We start from the raw sequence: 17,013 nt of genomic DNA on the forward strand, positions 1-17,013 counted from the left end.
TGTTTTTTGAATGTATGCTTCAGACACGGGTCACGACGAGGCGTTAACCATAGCGACCCCTAGAGGACGCAGTGTCTAGTTCCCTACTCAGGGAACCATGGTTACATAAGTAACCTGAGACGTTTTTTTTAAACAAGTCTAAGTTGAAGTGTTGCTCTAAACATAAGTTTGTGGCTATAAAGGCTTTTTGCAGATTCACAATTTGTGAGATATGATAATGATTGCAATAGATTTTACACAGATTTGGTCATTTGAATGATTTATAAAAGCCAAATAAAAACACTATGGTGGACTAATTGTTTTGCATCTCTTAATTTTTTAACATGAAGTACTTGCCACGATAAAACTTGAGTGCGCGCATTATAAACAAAGCTGTCTTTTATGCTGCAGTGTTAAGCCTTTTTGATTAGAATGGAAGCGTTGCTGTTTTGTCGCGTCGCTCGCTACACGATGCGAGGAGGACTGGGCTGAAAAAGAGCTGAAGAGCAGAAAAGCAGAAAAGCAGAAGAAAGACTGTCAGCGGGAGGTCTGACTGCATACTTGCGGATCAGAGCTGTGTGTGTCAGGTCCGGTCATGGCAGAGGACGCGCCTCATCCACAAACAAAAGCGCTCGCCCTTCTTCTGTCATGGTGGGCCATTCCATTGACTTATTGTTTTGTAATGAACCACTGATATTTTTCTATTCCTTAACCTTTACACAAACCTTTCTGCAAGACATTTATTAGCCTATGTTTATTAAGCCGTTTTCCTCGTTAGGAGCTTTGAATGGTCTCCGTGATGCGTAGTAAGCAAAACCTTACCCAAACATATTTCATCTTCAAGGTTCAAGTGATCAGATTTAGTGCCCCGTTAAAAATGACACTTGATGACCTAGTGCTTCAGCTTTTTTGTTTATCCGTCATGCGGTGTTGTTTATTTCTTGCGTCTTTATTATTGGAGATTAGCGAAAATCTGTTTTGGATTAGGCCGCTATCAACAGCCTGTAATTTAACTAGCGCAGTAAGATGACATGGCTATAGCCATGACACTGTTTTGTGTTTATTCAAATATCTATCTATCTATCTATCTATCTATCTGTCTGTCTGTCTGTCTGTCTGTCCTCCCTCAGATAAAATTGTGATCGACAATTTAAATGTTTTCAGTATGGATCATTATTGTAATGCCATTTACATTCAATGCACTCTGCATAATGCATTGCATGTGTCCCCATGCACCCATCCATTAGACTAATGCACAGTCTGAACAACAGCCACGTACCACAGAATCAGGGATGCAGTTCTTTGAAGGGAATAACACATTGTAGGACATACAGGACACATTTCCACTGTCCCCATTTTAACGTGAAAGCACATTTTAGTCTTATTCTGTTTTCTGTCCTCGTTGGTCTAAATTTAATATGGTGTAAACCTGTTGTAAGACAGGTTCTTAATTGATCTATTAGTTGCAGTATGAGCCTGATGCTTTGTGGCAAGAATCCATGCTATTATTGCCGGCTCCCTCAGGTATAGCGCTACCGCACTAATCCCATTGCACATGCATCATTACCTTCAATAATGTTTGGCAGCTCTTCTTTACAGCTCCCTTTTTAATTACCTTTGCTTTAAATATTTAACACGCAGCAAACGTCTTCATGCGGCCGATGCACAAGCTGTGTGACACTTGTCAATTCAAAATCAGCGTTAGCAATATAGAGTGAAGAAGTGTATAATTCACATGTTTTTTTCTCTCTCGTGAGATTTTGTGTTGCAGGTCAAATGATTGATCATATGTGGGACAGCAAGCTGAACTTTGCTATTAAGCATTACACAACGGTGTTTAGAATCTTTCAAGTTACTCTCCATCATGCCAATCTCACTCCTTGTTTTTTTTTATTTTTTTTTTATCAAAACAGTATTCAGAATATGATTTTGAGAGATTATATTTAGGGAGATTTGTAGAAATAGATCTCGCCTGTTGGACAGATTGCTTGGAGATCCTGAGGGATAATCCAAACGATAGTCCGTTGACCTTTAATAAACAAAAATATTGGACTAAGAGGCAAAGCATGCCACCTGCATAGTGTCAGGCCTCTGATATAATTTTTTTGTCTGCGTTTTTCAGCAATACATCTGTTCTACAGCTTTCAAAATCACCAAAAATGTATTCTTACAAGGAATGAAATGCAAGCATGTATGTTACCATATTATGACGTATTTGACTATTATTATTATTATTATTGTTGTTGTTTTTGTTGTGTACATTTTAAAAACGTATGGACTGGCTCATTATTTATAACTGCATGGTTTAATGGCTGTCATTTGGTGACACAAGATCTTTTTTTAGCTTTTTTTCCCTAAGTAAACTCGTGTTAACCCTTATTATTAATTATCGCGATATCATGACCATCTTTGTCAACCTAAATTTCCATTGAGGAATTCTGCGCCGCAAACAAGTGACATCGACAGTCTGCTCGACCCCTTTTCAGTTCGACCACAAATTGACCACAGCGCCTTTGAATAAACCTAATACTCTTAGCCTATTACATGCCTTAATCTTTCAATCCGTCCTGAAATAATGTCTCTTTCGACGGCTTAATTTACTGAACCCTGACCAGCAGGTTATCACTTCAGTCTAGTTTTTATTTTTCTCTTTTGCGTGATCGCGTTTTTCTTTAACAAAAAAGTTTGAAGAATAGAGCTTGTTTTGCTTTTTCACTAAAGCAACTACACGCTATCAAACTTGACATACGAATTAGAAGCGTGATAGTGTGAATTTCTTTTGCTTATTTTTTCATCAATTTCATCAGCCGAGCCATTTGTCTGCTCCACAGGGAAATAGTCTAACACTGTAAATAAATGAAACATGTTTTTCTCAGTGGTTTTGAACCAGCCCAGCCATTGCTTTACAAGTTTAATTGGGTGCTTAAAGATCCCCAGGGATGCTAGTTCGAGCAACTGACTGATCAACATCAAAACACTTGATGCGCGTTTCATGGCATGGATGCTCCCGCGTGACCTCGTTGTTAACTCAGATCTGGATGTTGATGATGAACCTGCTCGCGCGCGGTGGAGACAAAGCAGCATTCATAACCAGTTCCTGCCTCTCTCTGAGCCTGAACAGTAACAGTGTTTGATGCCAATTCCGATTAAATAATGACTGTGGAAATTATGTACCCTTTCTTCACACCCTTGCTGAATCCATTCACGTCCGCGTCTGAATTTATGACCTTCCAGCAATGCCCCTGCTTTAGGCATGGAGTCAAGAGGATAAACTGAACTGTATAGAGCTATCTGATTAATTTATAAACAGAAATCATTAAACAAAAATGAGAAAATTAGTTCTTAGAAAATATTTTATAAATAACAACATAACATTTATTCACAGTTTCTTGATATAAACATAGCACACTCCTCAGGAGCACAGTATCGCACCTCATTTATTGTTAATAGGTAAATCAAAGTAAAAAGACTGACTGTAAATTTTACACCAGCTTCCAAAAAAGTAAATCACACAACATTAAGCACATGACCACAGAGAAATAAATGAAACCCATAACAAAACCTTGAGAGGACACATGGTAACAGATAAATAAAGCGGACAGATAATCAAACAATAAATAGATAAATAGAATTACTAAACTACGATTGCCAATGCAAACATAAGAAATCACAATTTATTCCCATACATACATAAAACATTGCATAAAGTTATTGACACCATCAAATCATTTTGTGCAAAATTATGGCTGCCTCCAGTTTTCACAGTTCCAGAAAGAGCACACATTTTCATTGCGCTACTATTTCAAGTGTCTGCTGCCATGGGCTTATAGTTCTTCATTGACTCCTTTCCATAGTGCATAATGTAGATCAGAAAAATGTCCCCGTGTTTATTGGCATTTCCACAGTCCTATTTCAGAGGGAGAAGGAAAATGTATGAGAACAATGACAGGTAATATTGGATAACTGTGTGATGAAATCCTTGTGACACAACATTGCAGAACACAGAGGACACGTATACCTCATTACCTCAAATCACACACACACACACACACATATACTAAATGGAAAGAGACGTTTTGTTTTTCTTTTAGTTGTGCAATATAGCTGAAATAGCCCAAACAATCCAATAATGTTCATCAGTTTAGCTGATGGCTGTACATCACAAATGTTTACTGTTATCAAAGATACTTTACTAGAGAGTATGTGTAATGGCATTACTTGAATGCAGACTGTGAGGTGACAGATATTATGTAATCCTACATGATTGGATTTATTTTTATTTAAAAAAAAAAACCTGTAACCATGCACAATAGTTTGCAGATACATTTACATGTTCTGTGCAGATCTTTCTTATTTTCTCACATATTAAGTATGCAATGTTATTCTGATCATTATGTGAGAGATATCAGTTATATACGAACATCGCCATAATGGGTTCAAAAAATACATTTATTAATGTGTGTGTGTGTGTGTGCATATTCACTCATGCTCACCTGCCTCACCTCTTCATCACAGGTCTGAATGCAGTGATTTTGACTTCCTGGATTGTTGGATGTCGCACACTGTCCACACTGGATTCTGTCTCTGTCTTTCCTGCACTGGTGAAGCCTGTAGTACACAAACACAAGAGATCACAACTGTCAGTAAACTACACAAACAGTACTCAAACAAATACAAAAGTTGTATTTAATATTTTTTTATTTTGCATATCTGTATGTAATTAGTAAAAAAAAAAAAAAAGTTATTTTGAATAATTGAAATATAGCATTTAGAATTCCAAATTCTATAGGCTGATAACTTAACCTGGCATAACTTTGATTGCAACTTGGTCCTGTTATATAGCTCTGTGAACAGAGAAAGGGTGTACCTTCCATTGAGGAATACTGGCAGGATTCTGTCAGTCCAGGATAGGATGAAGAGTGGAGTTGGAGGGTCTTGAAGTTCCCATTACTGTATGCCTTGTGTATCCCCTGCAGTCCTTCTTGGTAAAGGCTTTCCGTATTGCTGAGGCTGGTAGGGTCCTGAAGGCCCTTCAGCTGTCCACACTGCACTCCTCCGACTGTGGGCAACCTGACTCCCTGCATCTGACAGTCCACAGGCCCAGTCCGTACATCCCCACCATGCTGCGTACCTAATACAACCCCTGCGGCGGCCGTATGTGCCAGCGACCAGATCCGGGGCTTCTCCGATGACTCAAAGTGAGAGAGTGCCACAGTGTTGATAGAGGTGGACTGAGGTGAGGGATGTTGCTGCTGTGGTTTGGAGCCCAGAGAATCCAGGTAGTCAGGGTTCAGAGCCCCCAAACTCTTTAGACCACAGGGAAAAGATGGGAAGTTCGAGTGGAGAGGGAGGTCAGGGTTACAGTCCCTCTTCGGAGGGGAGGAAGTTGAGAGGTCATCTTGACCTGATTTCTCACAGTCACTGTCCAGCTTGTCACAGTCCTCGTCCTCTATGTCATCCAGGTCACTGAACTGCAGGTCCCGCTCATCATTACTGTCTTTGGAGTCTGTGCAAGAGCAGTAAGAGATACTGAGTGAGCATTCACATGCATTTACAAACAACAAACACAGTCTAATACTTTTTTAATTTACAGAATTTAATTTAGCTGAGAAGCGTTATGACTTACCTTTGGTAATACTGTCTGGGTCACTTTTATTGAGGTCTTCCTTCCGGTCATCACCCACTTTGTTTTTGGGGGACCAGGTCATCTTGTTCTCTTTTTTTAGTCTCCTTCTAGCATTGGCAAACCAGGTAGACACTTGCGTGAGAGTCATTTTGGTGATAATGGCCAGCATGATCTTCTCACCCTTTGTAGGATATGGGTTCTTTCGATGTTCATAAAGCCATGTTTTAAGAGTGCTTGTTGTCTCCCGCGTGGCATTTTTTCTCCGGGTTGACCCATTAAAATCAACTGTCCCATACCTGAATGAAATTAAAATGTGACGTCTTTAAAAGGTTAACATAATTTGTATTTAAAGCAAAGTATTATATATCAAAATATCATATTGGTGGGACAGATACAAATCTCACCTGTCATACTGGTACTGGCCCAGTGAGTGGTCATATGGATAGTAGGCAGCGGGCTGGGTTATAGTGCCATGAAGACTGCCTGACCCCTCTTTGATTTCATATTGTGGGTTCTAAAGACAAAAAAAAAAAAAACTAAACATTTTAAAATGTGATATAGCTTCCATATATTACTGTCACTGAGTTAAGGACATTTATCATTTACAGTGGAAACAACACTTTATCTCCGTACTGTCCTTAAATTGTAACTTTATTTTATCACTTACATGATAAGCTATACACACATTTCTCTTTATTTATTCAAAATTTAACCAAGTAGGGCCTTTTACAGCAAGCAGATGACTATGTCGCTTAATTCTCTGTTTATTTTGTCTGATTATTCAAAGTTATTACACCCGACAGCTAGACAGCATGGTCCTCTTACAAAGCCAAAATAATCAATAACAAGCCGTGACTTGAATGAGTCAATCGATTGAACGGAAGATCCGCGCTATATCTGATGAGAGGGCTTCACGTACCAGGCTGGAGTAGATGGCAGAGGGGTCGGCGCTGTACGGAAAGTAATTGGTGTAGTTCTGACCGGCTGCGGCCGCTGCTGCTGCGTAGGGAGAGCCGTACATCCCGAGCGCGGCGTTGAGCTCGTTCCGCGTGCTAGCCAGCAGCCGGTTCTCATAAGAGGGACAGCAGAAGGAGGCTGCGGTCTGAGACGCGCTCGATCCTTCCGTCACCGACCTGGAAATCGAATCGCAGCAAGTCGTACTGGGGTTTGCCGACACGAAAAACTGCATGAAGAAAATTGTGGATAGACATGTCATTTTATATTTGCGTTACAAAGCATGCGCACAGTTTCCTTAGTAAAACAGAAAATTAAGGTAAGGTAAGGTAAGTTGACGTTAAGAAGCTTTGCGTAGAACTGAACTCGCTTGAAACCGCTTGTATTTTATTCTCATCCATGCGTTTTATTCACAAAGATAAGAAGTGTACTTTAATTTGACTTAATTGAGACATTTATTGTACAAATTATTGAAATATCCATAAGCATTTACTTAAAAAATAGGCGAACATTATTTATTGTGGGTTGATTTATATGTTTGGTGTAAAAAAAAAAAAAATCTATTTTTGTCAAAGCTGAAAGTAAAACTTTCTGTTAAGTTTTGAGTCAGGGTAACAAAGTTAACCAGCAGCAAGCGCGGCTTCTTTTAACAATATAGCCGTCGTTTTTACATTAAAGTAAAACTATAATTGATTGTAAGTTATGTTGTCAAAAATATCTGTCCGTTATCTGTTAATTAGTTTATACACAGAGACGGCAAAGGCTACCGGCAAAGGGAGGAGTCTCGCTCTCACTCTGTACAATTACACCGTAAAGGTAATTTACACGTTTACAACAACACGTGAGGTCATTTATAATTCAAATAACCCATTACTATAAATATTGACAAACCCCACGATATCGCCTAACTTTACTTTAGGACTTAGTGACAGAACAATCTGCTGCTACCTAGTAGTGTTAGTTACTGAGGTCCAGAGATTATGACAGAATGTGGGGGAAAAAACACCCTATGGTGTGCGCGCTCATTAAGTATCTACATGAGAAAAATATACAATTTTCATGCTTACCTGAGAAGTTGCATTGTAAGGATATCCAAACTGAGAGAAAGACATAGCTGCTGCTTTTGTTACCATAAGCAATATTCTTCTCCCGCTGATCGATTGAAACCAAATATACTTCAAATCCACCGTCTTACACACATTTCCACAGTCGGCCTTTCGCTCAATAATAGATGACAGCACTTATCTGGGAAGCACTGAGGATGTTTACGCCAGCCCTAGATTTATATGTAGCCTATAGATAATCCCCTTAAGGAAATGAGAAATTAGAGTTAAACTTCATCAAGTACAAAAACTATTGTTGTTAAACAGCTGTAGAAAGCTTAAAGGATAACGTAAGACTTGCAAGATATGAACTTGTGGTAGTGCTATTATTTGTGCCTCTATAGTTCTTTAGAATTCATCCATGCACGGGTATCAGTGTGACGTCATTCTAATCCAGGGACGGCGAGGATAGAATGATGTCTTTGCCAATCACGTCATGCTTCGCGCTTTTCTTGAGGTGTGTTTTGCACACCCCTGTTTATTAATGTACAATAATTTCAGGTTCATAAAGATGTAATCATAACTATAATTTATTTTTATCGATATAAATAAATCTAAAAATATATTTATCGGTCTTTCCTAGATAAGATGGTCTCGATTCCTCTCTTATTTTTATTACATATCAGACACTACCCCGCTGATGAGCAAATGAACTGAGGAGGGATCTGCAGGACCCTTGCTCGCATCTGTCTGACCGATCAGAGGTCCGACCTGATGTTAATTGCGATGATGTTTCCATCTCTCTCTATTAGAGAGAGGGCCAGTCCCGGCAGACGTGAAGAGAACCTCTGGCAGGTCAACAGAAAACTGATTGATGCGTATCTCGGGACCTACGCGACCATTACGAGAAATGCGTAATTGCATCAATTAACAAATGGATATGGCCTTGTTTAACCAGCGAGTTACAAAAGGATAACGTAAGACTTGCAAGATATGAACTTGTGGTAGTGCTATTATTTGTGCCTCTATAGTTCTTTAGAATTCATCCATGCACGGGTATCAGTGTGACGTCATTCTAATCCCGGGACTGCGAGGATAGAATGATGTCTTTGCCAATCACGTCATGCTTCGCGCTTTTCTTGAGGTGTGTTTTGCACACCCCTGTCCCCTCAGTGATTTTTCCTTTTATTTTGAAACATTAGTGCATTCCAAGACTTAGAGCGCAGAAAGTATTACTGGGGTTGCTAAAAGCGATAGAATGAATACAAACAATAAATCGTTCTTCATTTTTTTTTGACAGCATTCTAATTGAAGAATGCGTACTTGAAAGGGATGGTAGAAATAACGCTCCCTCACGCGGAATAAGTCTGGAAAGGATAATACATGCAGTTTTATTAAATGTTTTATACAATATAATTAGAAGACTCCATTTACTCTCTCTCTCTCTCACACACACACACAGGCACACACGTTTGTATGACTTCTAGCCTATTGTTTTTATTCTGAGCGAATGATGGTAATTGTAGCCCTAAACCCAACCCTCATATAAACCTTTTTAGCATTTTAGATTTCCATGAAGACATTATTTTTCATGTTTGTTTATCAGTTTTACTAGTAGCCCAAATAAAGTTTGATTTGATTTCAACCCATATGGGGACATGTGGTCCTAACAGTGAAGGTAAATTAACCAATTTCATCAACCAGTGAAAAACTAATTTAATTAATGTGGAATATCAAAACTAAAAGAACCGAATGTAGTGCTCGCGCATCATCATCCCTCACGCGCAGCAGTCACAGCACTCACGCGGTCACTGCCAAGCGCGTAGCAATCCGCGACGATCTCCTCTCAATTTATCCTTTTCAGGGATAATGTAAGAGGAATAGTTCAATGACCTTGCTTAAAAAGGATGAGAACCTTGTCCACGATGATCTCTTTGCGATTACAAGCTCACTCTTCGAGAGGCGCCAGAGAGCTGCGAGTCAGTGAACGGCCCTGATGGAGCCGCTGTGATGACAGGAGTGCCACGTTCAGCTCAAGTCACCGCAGTCTTAACATGTTCTGTGTCGAGCATTTGGAAAACAAAGACATATAAATGGGAACATTTTTTTTTTTGTAGATATGTTTTATTCTCATGAAGGAGATGAACTGTCAATTAAAGGGATTCTTCACCCAAAAATAAACCCCCACAACTTCTGTCATCATTTACTCTCTCTTATGTCGTCCCAACATTGTATGACTTTCTTTCTTCTGTAGAACAAAAACACAAAAGAAGATATTTTAAAAAATTTGGGAGCCAGAAAGTTATAGCCAGAATATTTTCTTTTATGTTCCACAGAAGACAGAAAATACAAATTTGGAAAGACATGAGGGTGAGTAAATGATTACAGAATAAAAATTTCTGGATGATCTCTTAAACCTTTATTCCTTTTTGTCTTACTTAATAGGAACTCATAGATAGGAGAGATACTACTGTGAAATGGTATGTACATTTATGTAGATTAGTTGTAACAATTTTTTTGACTCCAGTGAGTATTTTTCAGAGAACTACGTTTTTTTATTTGATTCAAATAGATTATTTTGAATAGGGCATATTGTCACAATGGAACCTGCTATTACAGTGTTTTGGCAAATTGAATGTTTTGACAAACAGTAAAAACACACACTCATGAAACAGCAAAAATATATAGGTTAATGCTTACAAATGTCTGAACTATTCTGACCAAAAGTATTAAAATAAGTAAATTGTATAAAAAAATAAAATTTAAAAGACACAAACCTGACCCAATGAAATTGTGTCAGCTTTTCCTGACTGACAAGAATACCCTTAGAATACAGTTTAACCTTTTGGTTAAAAATGCAAACTAGTTTTTGTTGTGTTCACTCAGTAGTCAAAGAAAAAAAAATAGGATATTGATTTTTTTGTCTGAAACTCAGAAATTGGTTTGAAACCAATATACAAATCCACTATTAGAGAAAATACGTGTGCAATTTAGTCAGAACCTTCCTTACTTCAATGTAGCCCATGTGACAACTAGCCTGGGCCTCTCATATGCATGGTTATACATTACCTTGTAAGTTTGGTAGGTAATCAAAAAGGAAAACAAATATGTCTGATTATTGAGGATTTCCAAAAATACCCACATCCCCATCTCAATATGTTATAGATCAGTGATTATCCCACAAACTTCTCCTGTTACGAGAGCACAATTAGAGAAAAAGGAACCAGTTGAGAGGAAGGTCAGAATATCCTATGTGATAGTTTACTGTAGTTTCTCTAAAGCCTTGTGCAAGGGCACACATGATAGCCCAAGTGCATATGGGCAGCCTCATCCATAATGCATGTGGAGTGGAGCAGCACCTGATGATCAGTACAGAGGGGTGGAGGGGGGTCGTAAGTTAAATCAACTTAATTAAAAAGGTAGAGCGTGCTGACCAGTCCTACACACCTATCACTTTTCATTCCTATCGCTCTCACAGCTTTCAGGATCTTGCGAGCTAGTTCCTGATGATACCATCACATCCATTCCTATAGGAATGTGTATGGTCCGCAATCTTCTAAAATGGGTAGATGGATGGAAAGATGGATAGATTTGATGTTTTCCAAACTTTGAATTATAGCATTCTCTGTGACAAGGGAATTTGAATGGTCTCTTCGTTTACATTTGTGTGTGTGTGAGTGTGTGTCTGGGCCTCTGTTAGCCTTGCATAGAAATTATGGAGGCTCAAAGCCTCACAGCAGAAAGGTTAAACCAACAGCCAGCTTCACCTTCTCATTTAATACATTTCTCAGGCTGCTTTAATGAATTTCACAAAGCTTTTCTGCTTTTTCATAAGACAGATCAGAGCTTTTTTATGAAATAATAATAAGGCACTGCTCAGAAAGGGGCAGAGCGAAGGGGAGGGGACACTCAGGATCGAAGCAGAGTGATATCTCATTAAACAAGTCTGATATTCCTGATATATTCAGATGAATCCCAGACATACGAGATCCTGAATTATTGCTCACTGTCTCTGCTCGCTTCATTTCTGGCCAGGTATTAACACTGCTAAATTATCCAAAAATTGAAAAGAAGGTAATAAATATTCGAATGAGAAACCCTCAAATTATAATGGATGTGACCATAACAGTGCCCAGCAAAATCCAAAACAAACTTCATCTAAAGTAGATGGATAAATTGACCAGAGTCAGGAAGACTTTATTCTTCAATTATCTTTGTCTACTAGAGAGATAATAAAGTTATCAATCTAGCTATGTTAATAAAAGCGTTGCATTTCATGCAATAAAGTAAGAATTGCTTTGATGTCTGTTTCTCAATGTCAAGTTTGAAATCATATAATTGCTCCATTTTCTGTAAATGATTAATTACACATATATTTGCTGATTAGATACATTGTTTTAAAAGATGGTGCATATGCCTAAACTACCGAGTTATTTTTCAGGAGTATTTTACATGAATGTTTTAATTAATACCCTTGTGAAAAAAAATGTGCCCTTAATTGTATTGAAAGTGCACTTGTAGTGAATTTTAAAATTTTAAATTAAATTTTAAAATTGAAAGTGCACTTGTAGTGAATTTTGAATATTTTTTAAAAATTGTATTTGCAGATAATATAATTATAATGTAATAAAAAGCCATTTAAGTGTACTTAAAGAGTACACTTTCATGACAGTTTCTTAACACACATACAGTAAGTACACTTTTAAAAATTGCACCTTGTAAAAATTATATCAAATGAAATGTTTTACTTTGTTGACTATCATTATAAAGCACATGCAAAATACTTATAATTTAACATAATTGATAATCATAAATTATCATAATTTAATCACAATTGAACTGTAGTGTGTTATTTGATATACATTTAATATATTTTAAATGTACTACATTTTATAACTTTATACTGTATATGAGCTGCTGGCTCATGGGGACCAGGGTTCGAATCTGGCATGGGTCTTGTCCTGATCTCCCTATTTCCATCTCTCTTGCTATATTGTACTATAAGAGGAAAAAAATAATAAAATATTTTAGAAAATAAATAAATTTATAAATGATTGGCAGTACCCTTCAACCATATATAATAGAAGTAAACAATAGAAATAATTATGAATTTGCATACAAAGATGTACTTAAGTCCTACTTGTAAGCAGAGGCGGACAGTAACTAAGTACATTTACTTGAGTATTGTACTTAAGTACACTTTTTGAGTATCTGTACTTTACTTGAGTATTATTTTTTCTGGAAACTTATGACTTTAACTTCACTACATTTGAAAGACAACCAGCAGTATCTGTACTTTCACTCAAGTAATGGAGTTGTGTACTTGTGCCTCTGCTTGTAAGTGGGTCAAAAAAGCACTTTTAAGTTCAACTAATTGCATTTAATATAAATTTAAACTATAATGTACATTTTCATTGTATTGCAGTTAACATTCTGACAAAAATCACATTCAATTCCCATTTGTATTTTTTTTTTTACATATTTTTGTTGTTGTTATTATTATTAATAATTAATTAATTTGTATTTTTTTAAATTAACAACACTTAAAACCTTCCATTTATTATATTTTCTCAACTGCATTATAGTTTATAATGTACATTTAGGTTTGTTCTTCACTGTTTTTGTTGAGTTTGTGTGAACAGGACTGTTTAGCTGGCAGCAGCTCTAAATATCCCAGTGTAATTGAATCAGTGTTTCTGTGCTGTCAGGGATTTGTAACTTGTTACATTGAGATTTAACTGGCAGATACTTGGATGACTCAGTCAATGTCTCTGTGTGTTTCTAAAAAGGCCCTCTAGTAAATGTGTTGAATTTGAATGAAAATTCTGTCATTGTTTACTTACCTACTTATGTTATGTTTTTTGGAAAACAAAAACAAAACAAAACAAAAAATGTGGTCTCTTATGCTCACCAAGGACAAAAATGCAATAAAATAAAACAACTAACTTTATTTTATTTGTATGTTATGTTTATTTATTTGTTTATTATTTAATTTTAATTGTATTTTATTCCATTCCTGTGGTGAAAAAGCTGAATTACTCCAGTGTCACATTCTCAGAAATCACTCTACTATGCTGATTTGGTGCAGAAGAAACATTTCTTCTTCTTATTATCAATGTTGAAAACAGTTGTGCTGCTTAATAGTATCCTTGCTGAATAAAAGTATTCATTCCTAAAATCTTACTGACCTTAAACTTTTATAATTTACTGTTCAAAAGTTTGAGGTCAGTGAGATCAGCAGAAGAAAGTAAATCCTACAAGGTTGGAACATCATGATGGTGCATAAATGATGACAACATGTTCCTTATTTAATAGTGTGACATATGCAATGCTCAGAGTATGGCAACTAGTAAAGGATGTTCAAAACACACACATACCAATTCCATTCAACTTGCCAGGAAATTGTGGGGACAAATAAATCCAGTATTACATTAGTGTGTCAGTAATTATAACCCTTCACCATGATCTGTGCAGACGACAACATCTGCAACATCTTGTGTGGTTCTAAAACTTCTGCAGCTCTGCAGTCATCCCCTCCTCTGTGACCCCTCTCTCTTCCTCTCCCTCTCTCCCTTCTCACCGCGCTTGTGGCCCCCTGGAAGAGGTCCCATCTGCAAATGCTTGTGGGTGGTTAACCAAACGCTGGTGCCAAGTCATACAAATAGTCATGCTTGGTGTTTGTTTGCATAAACACTTCTGAGGGCTGCACTGTTTTGTAGCTGCTTTTTTACAGTTGGTTGGAGGTTGAAGAGCTGCGACAGAGACACGGGGGGGGGGATATGGTTCATTGCAAGGTCCCAATCTCCAATACTTCGGTCTGGATTCTGAGACTGCGGTGCTTTTGGTGTGCAGGGCAGGACAGTAGGTTAAGTCGAATTTTCTGCAAACATTAAAGCAATCCAGGCTGTTGTGATGTCAGATGTACTTTTCCACTTGCTCTTACTTCAAAGCCTCATCTTGGGCACCATGCAGCAATGTCAGGAAAAGTCCAACTAATTGAGAAGTTTTCTTTCACTTTTGATTTTACTCCTGGATTGAAAGAATGCCAGAGGAGGGAAAACGTTGAGCCGTGTAGGGCGGGAGAATTAAAGATTAAGTTACATGTACAGGCAGAAAAGAACATTCATTTATCCCCCATTATGACCGCACATTTTAGTTTCAGGTTTTCATCCCTGGGATTTAGGAGCAACTGAAAGTGACCAATTGGTAGTCATCATCACGTAACTGTTGTTATTCTGTAGGTTTAAGAAAATTGACCTGACTGCTTTTATCTTCAGGTGAGATTGTGCCGCTCTGGAGGTAAGTGGGAACAGAAAGGGGCTATTGAAACCCGCTCTCATGCTCATGAACAAAACGGCCTCTCCTGCAATGACAGTTCAATTGCTGAGGCCTCTGGTCCTCATTTGCAGGCCAGGCACTGGAGAGGTTTTTCTTCTCCATGCTCGCTCTCAAACGTAAACCAGATGGCTCTAAAAATATTTCCTCCACACGTTTTATTTTCATCTTTCCCGTCGAGCCTTGTTGTGTCAGTGCTTAATGGTGCATTATTTCTGATGTGAAACCAATGTTCCCAACCAAGTAAAAAAATAATCTAAACTAGCATTTCATTTCATTTTCTTTTCTGTAGAGAAACATTGTTTTTACAAAGCAATTTAATCTGGGAATAAAAATGATTTGTGATTGCAAGATGAAAAATATGAAAGAAGTGAAAGCGCTACACTGATGTATCGTTCATAATTTCTGTATTTCCTCTTTGATATAAACTTAAACTGAAGAACAAAAGAACATGACATAGTCTAACCAACTTCCTTTGGTTAGAGAGAGAGAGAGAGAGAGAGAGAGAGAGAGAGATTGTTTTATCCCAGACACAGCTTGGATTCACTCTACTCTTATGTAACACTCTAGGAATGTCACCCGGTACTCTTTTTTACAGTGTTGTGGATTTTCATTTCCAGGACAGAATACTGTTACTGTGGAGTGCCATTCAGACATGGCTATTTCATCTCATTTCATTTTTTTTATTTTTCATTCAAATCACATGCATTATGTACCTCCAGAACCGACTGAGGTTAGTTTCCCCAAACTGGAATCTGGATTTCACTATAGCAGGCCTATTGGGAAAAAAACATAAAAGCAGATGTTACATAGCTGCCAACATCAAACGCTCTTGTTAACTGTACAGAAAGTGAAATTAAATACCTTTGATTGCTAAAGTAGCTGGTTATTGTAAACTAGTTCTCGACATGGCTCTTACATAGCCCTTGACCTTGGCTTGGCCGCACATGCCTCATCAAATTTCAAAACCAACTGCAGCTTTTCGTTGTTACTGCTAATTCCTGATTAGCAGATTGTCAAGCTTACTTTGGGAACTGAGAAACTTGGATCAGCCCTTATAGGTGTTTCCTTTATTGTTTTAGAGTCAGCTTCTCTAAGTAAACATAGATTAAAGCAGAGTGTTTGGTGCTTGAAATGCAATATAGTGCTTTTAAGAGTTTTGCCTGACCAGCAATTTTCTCTCACATAAGGATATCAGGTTCAGTTGCTCTAGTCAACCATGTTATCTTAAGAAATAAACGCAGAACTGTTTGTAGTTACAATTTGTATTTGTTTTTATTATTATTCCTGTCATCAAACATTTCAGTTTAACCCAAAGTTAATTAATAAGTATGAATTTGAATTAAATTTGCCACCCCCACAGGATGTGGGGGAATTTACTGAATTCAACAAAATTCAACAGATAATGGCATTCTGGGAAATGCAGTGTTCTTCCACCCGGTTCTAAATTAGTCTGTCTATAAGGCCTATAAAATCTTCAAACAAAAAAAAAACTAAACTTTCAAACAAGGTTGTGAAGCCAACATTTTTAAATACAGAAGGGTTTTAAATGCATTAAATTTCTACATGATTAAAAAAAAAACTTCCTTTGATTTAAATTCAAATTTAATTATACTTCTTATTTGCTACCTCAGTTCAAATTAATTTCAAATTCAGAATTTGAATTGGAATGTAAAATGCATTCCTGTTTCATGTTTTAACCTTGCAGGCCAGGCAAAAATATGAGTATTACACTCTGTTTGTCTGATTTATTCCTTTGCCTGAACTAAATTGCCTCTTTAGAGATTAAAAAAGTCACATTATATTGTGTAGTATTATATATTTTTTGCATTTCTATGAAACAACATTAAAGCATGTTAAAGTATGTTTTTAGACAGTTTATTTTAAGAAGGCATGGCATTACGTGAATACTGGTGCCTGATGGTAAAATTATTTATTCCTTGTTTTGTTGGCTAGGGAGTATTGCTCAATGTTAGTACTATTAAAGGCACTTTTTACATTTAATACTGTTGATCATAAGGGTGAAATTTAATCAAAGGAAGAAAATGTAATCTGAAACAAATTGTACAAGCAGTT

The 17,013-nt window shown here is 37.2% G+C and overlaps 1 protein-coding gene across 2 annotated transcripts; it reads right to left on the bottom strand.

The window, feature by feature from the left end:
- Positions 1–3,686: 3,686 nt before the first annotated feature.
- On the bottom strand, positions 3,687–8,026 carry LOC107755049 (iroquois-class homeodomain protein IRX-6-like). Of its 2 annotated transcripts, none has more exons than XM_016571688.1 (7): positions 7,627–8,026; positions 6,525–6,788; positions 6,010–6,119; positions 5,606–5,901; positions 4,847–5,485; positions 4,482–4,587; positions 3,687–3,886 (listed from the first exon to the last, which is right to left on the bottom strand). In XM_016571688.1, the coding sequence occupies exons 1-7, from the start codon at positions 7,690–7,692 to the stop codon at positions 3,847–3,849; spliced, it is 1,521 nt and encodes a 506-aa protein (XP_016427174.1). In that variant the 5' UTR covers positions 7,693–8,026; the 3' UTR covers positions 3,687–3,846. The 2 variants fall into 2 exon arrangements, with proteins under 2 accessions (XP_016427174.1, XP_016427176.1); XM_016571690.1 differs by having other exon boundaries at positions 4,473–4,587.
- Between the last annotated feature and the right edge of the window lie 8,987 nt (positions 8,027–17,013).

Source organism: Sinocyclocheilus rhinocerous, unplaced genomic scaffold, assembly GCF_001515625.1.
Source record: "Sinocyclocheilus rhinocerous isolate Xijiao unplaced genomic scaffold, SAMN03320098_v1.1 scaffold591, whole genome shotgun sequence".
Lineage (NCBI taxonomy): Eukaryota > Metazoa > Chordata > Actinopteri > Cypriniformes > Cyprinidae > Sinocyclocheilus > Sinocyclocheilus rhinocerous.

Bases quoted from the DNA above. Each gene is read 5' to 3' on its own strand.
- LOC107755049 (XM_016571688.1), bottom strand. From the start codon at position 7,692: ATGGTAACAAAAGCAGCAGCTATGTCTTTCTCTCAGTTTGGATATCCT. The intron at 5,902-6,009 runs GTGAGATTTGTA...AATTTCATTCAG, and splicing joins GGCCAGTACCAGTATGACAG to GTATGGGACAGTTGATTTTA. The intron at 5,486-5,605 runs GTAAGTCATAAC...GCTCTTGCACAG, and splicing joins CCCAGACAGTATTACCAAAG to ACTCCAAAGACAGTAATGAT.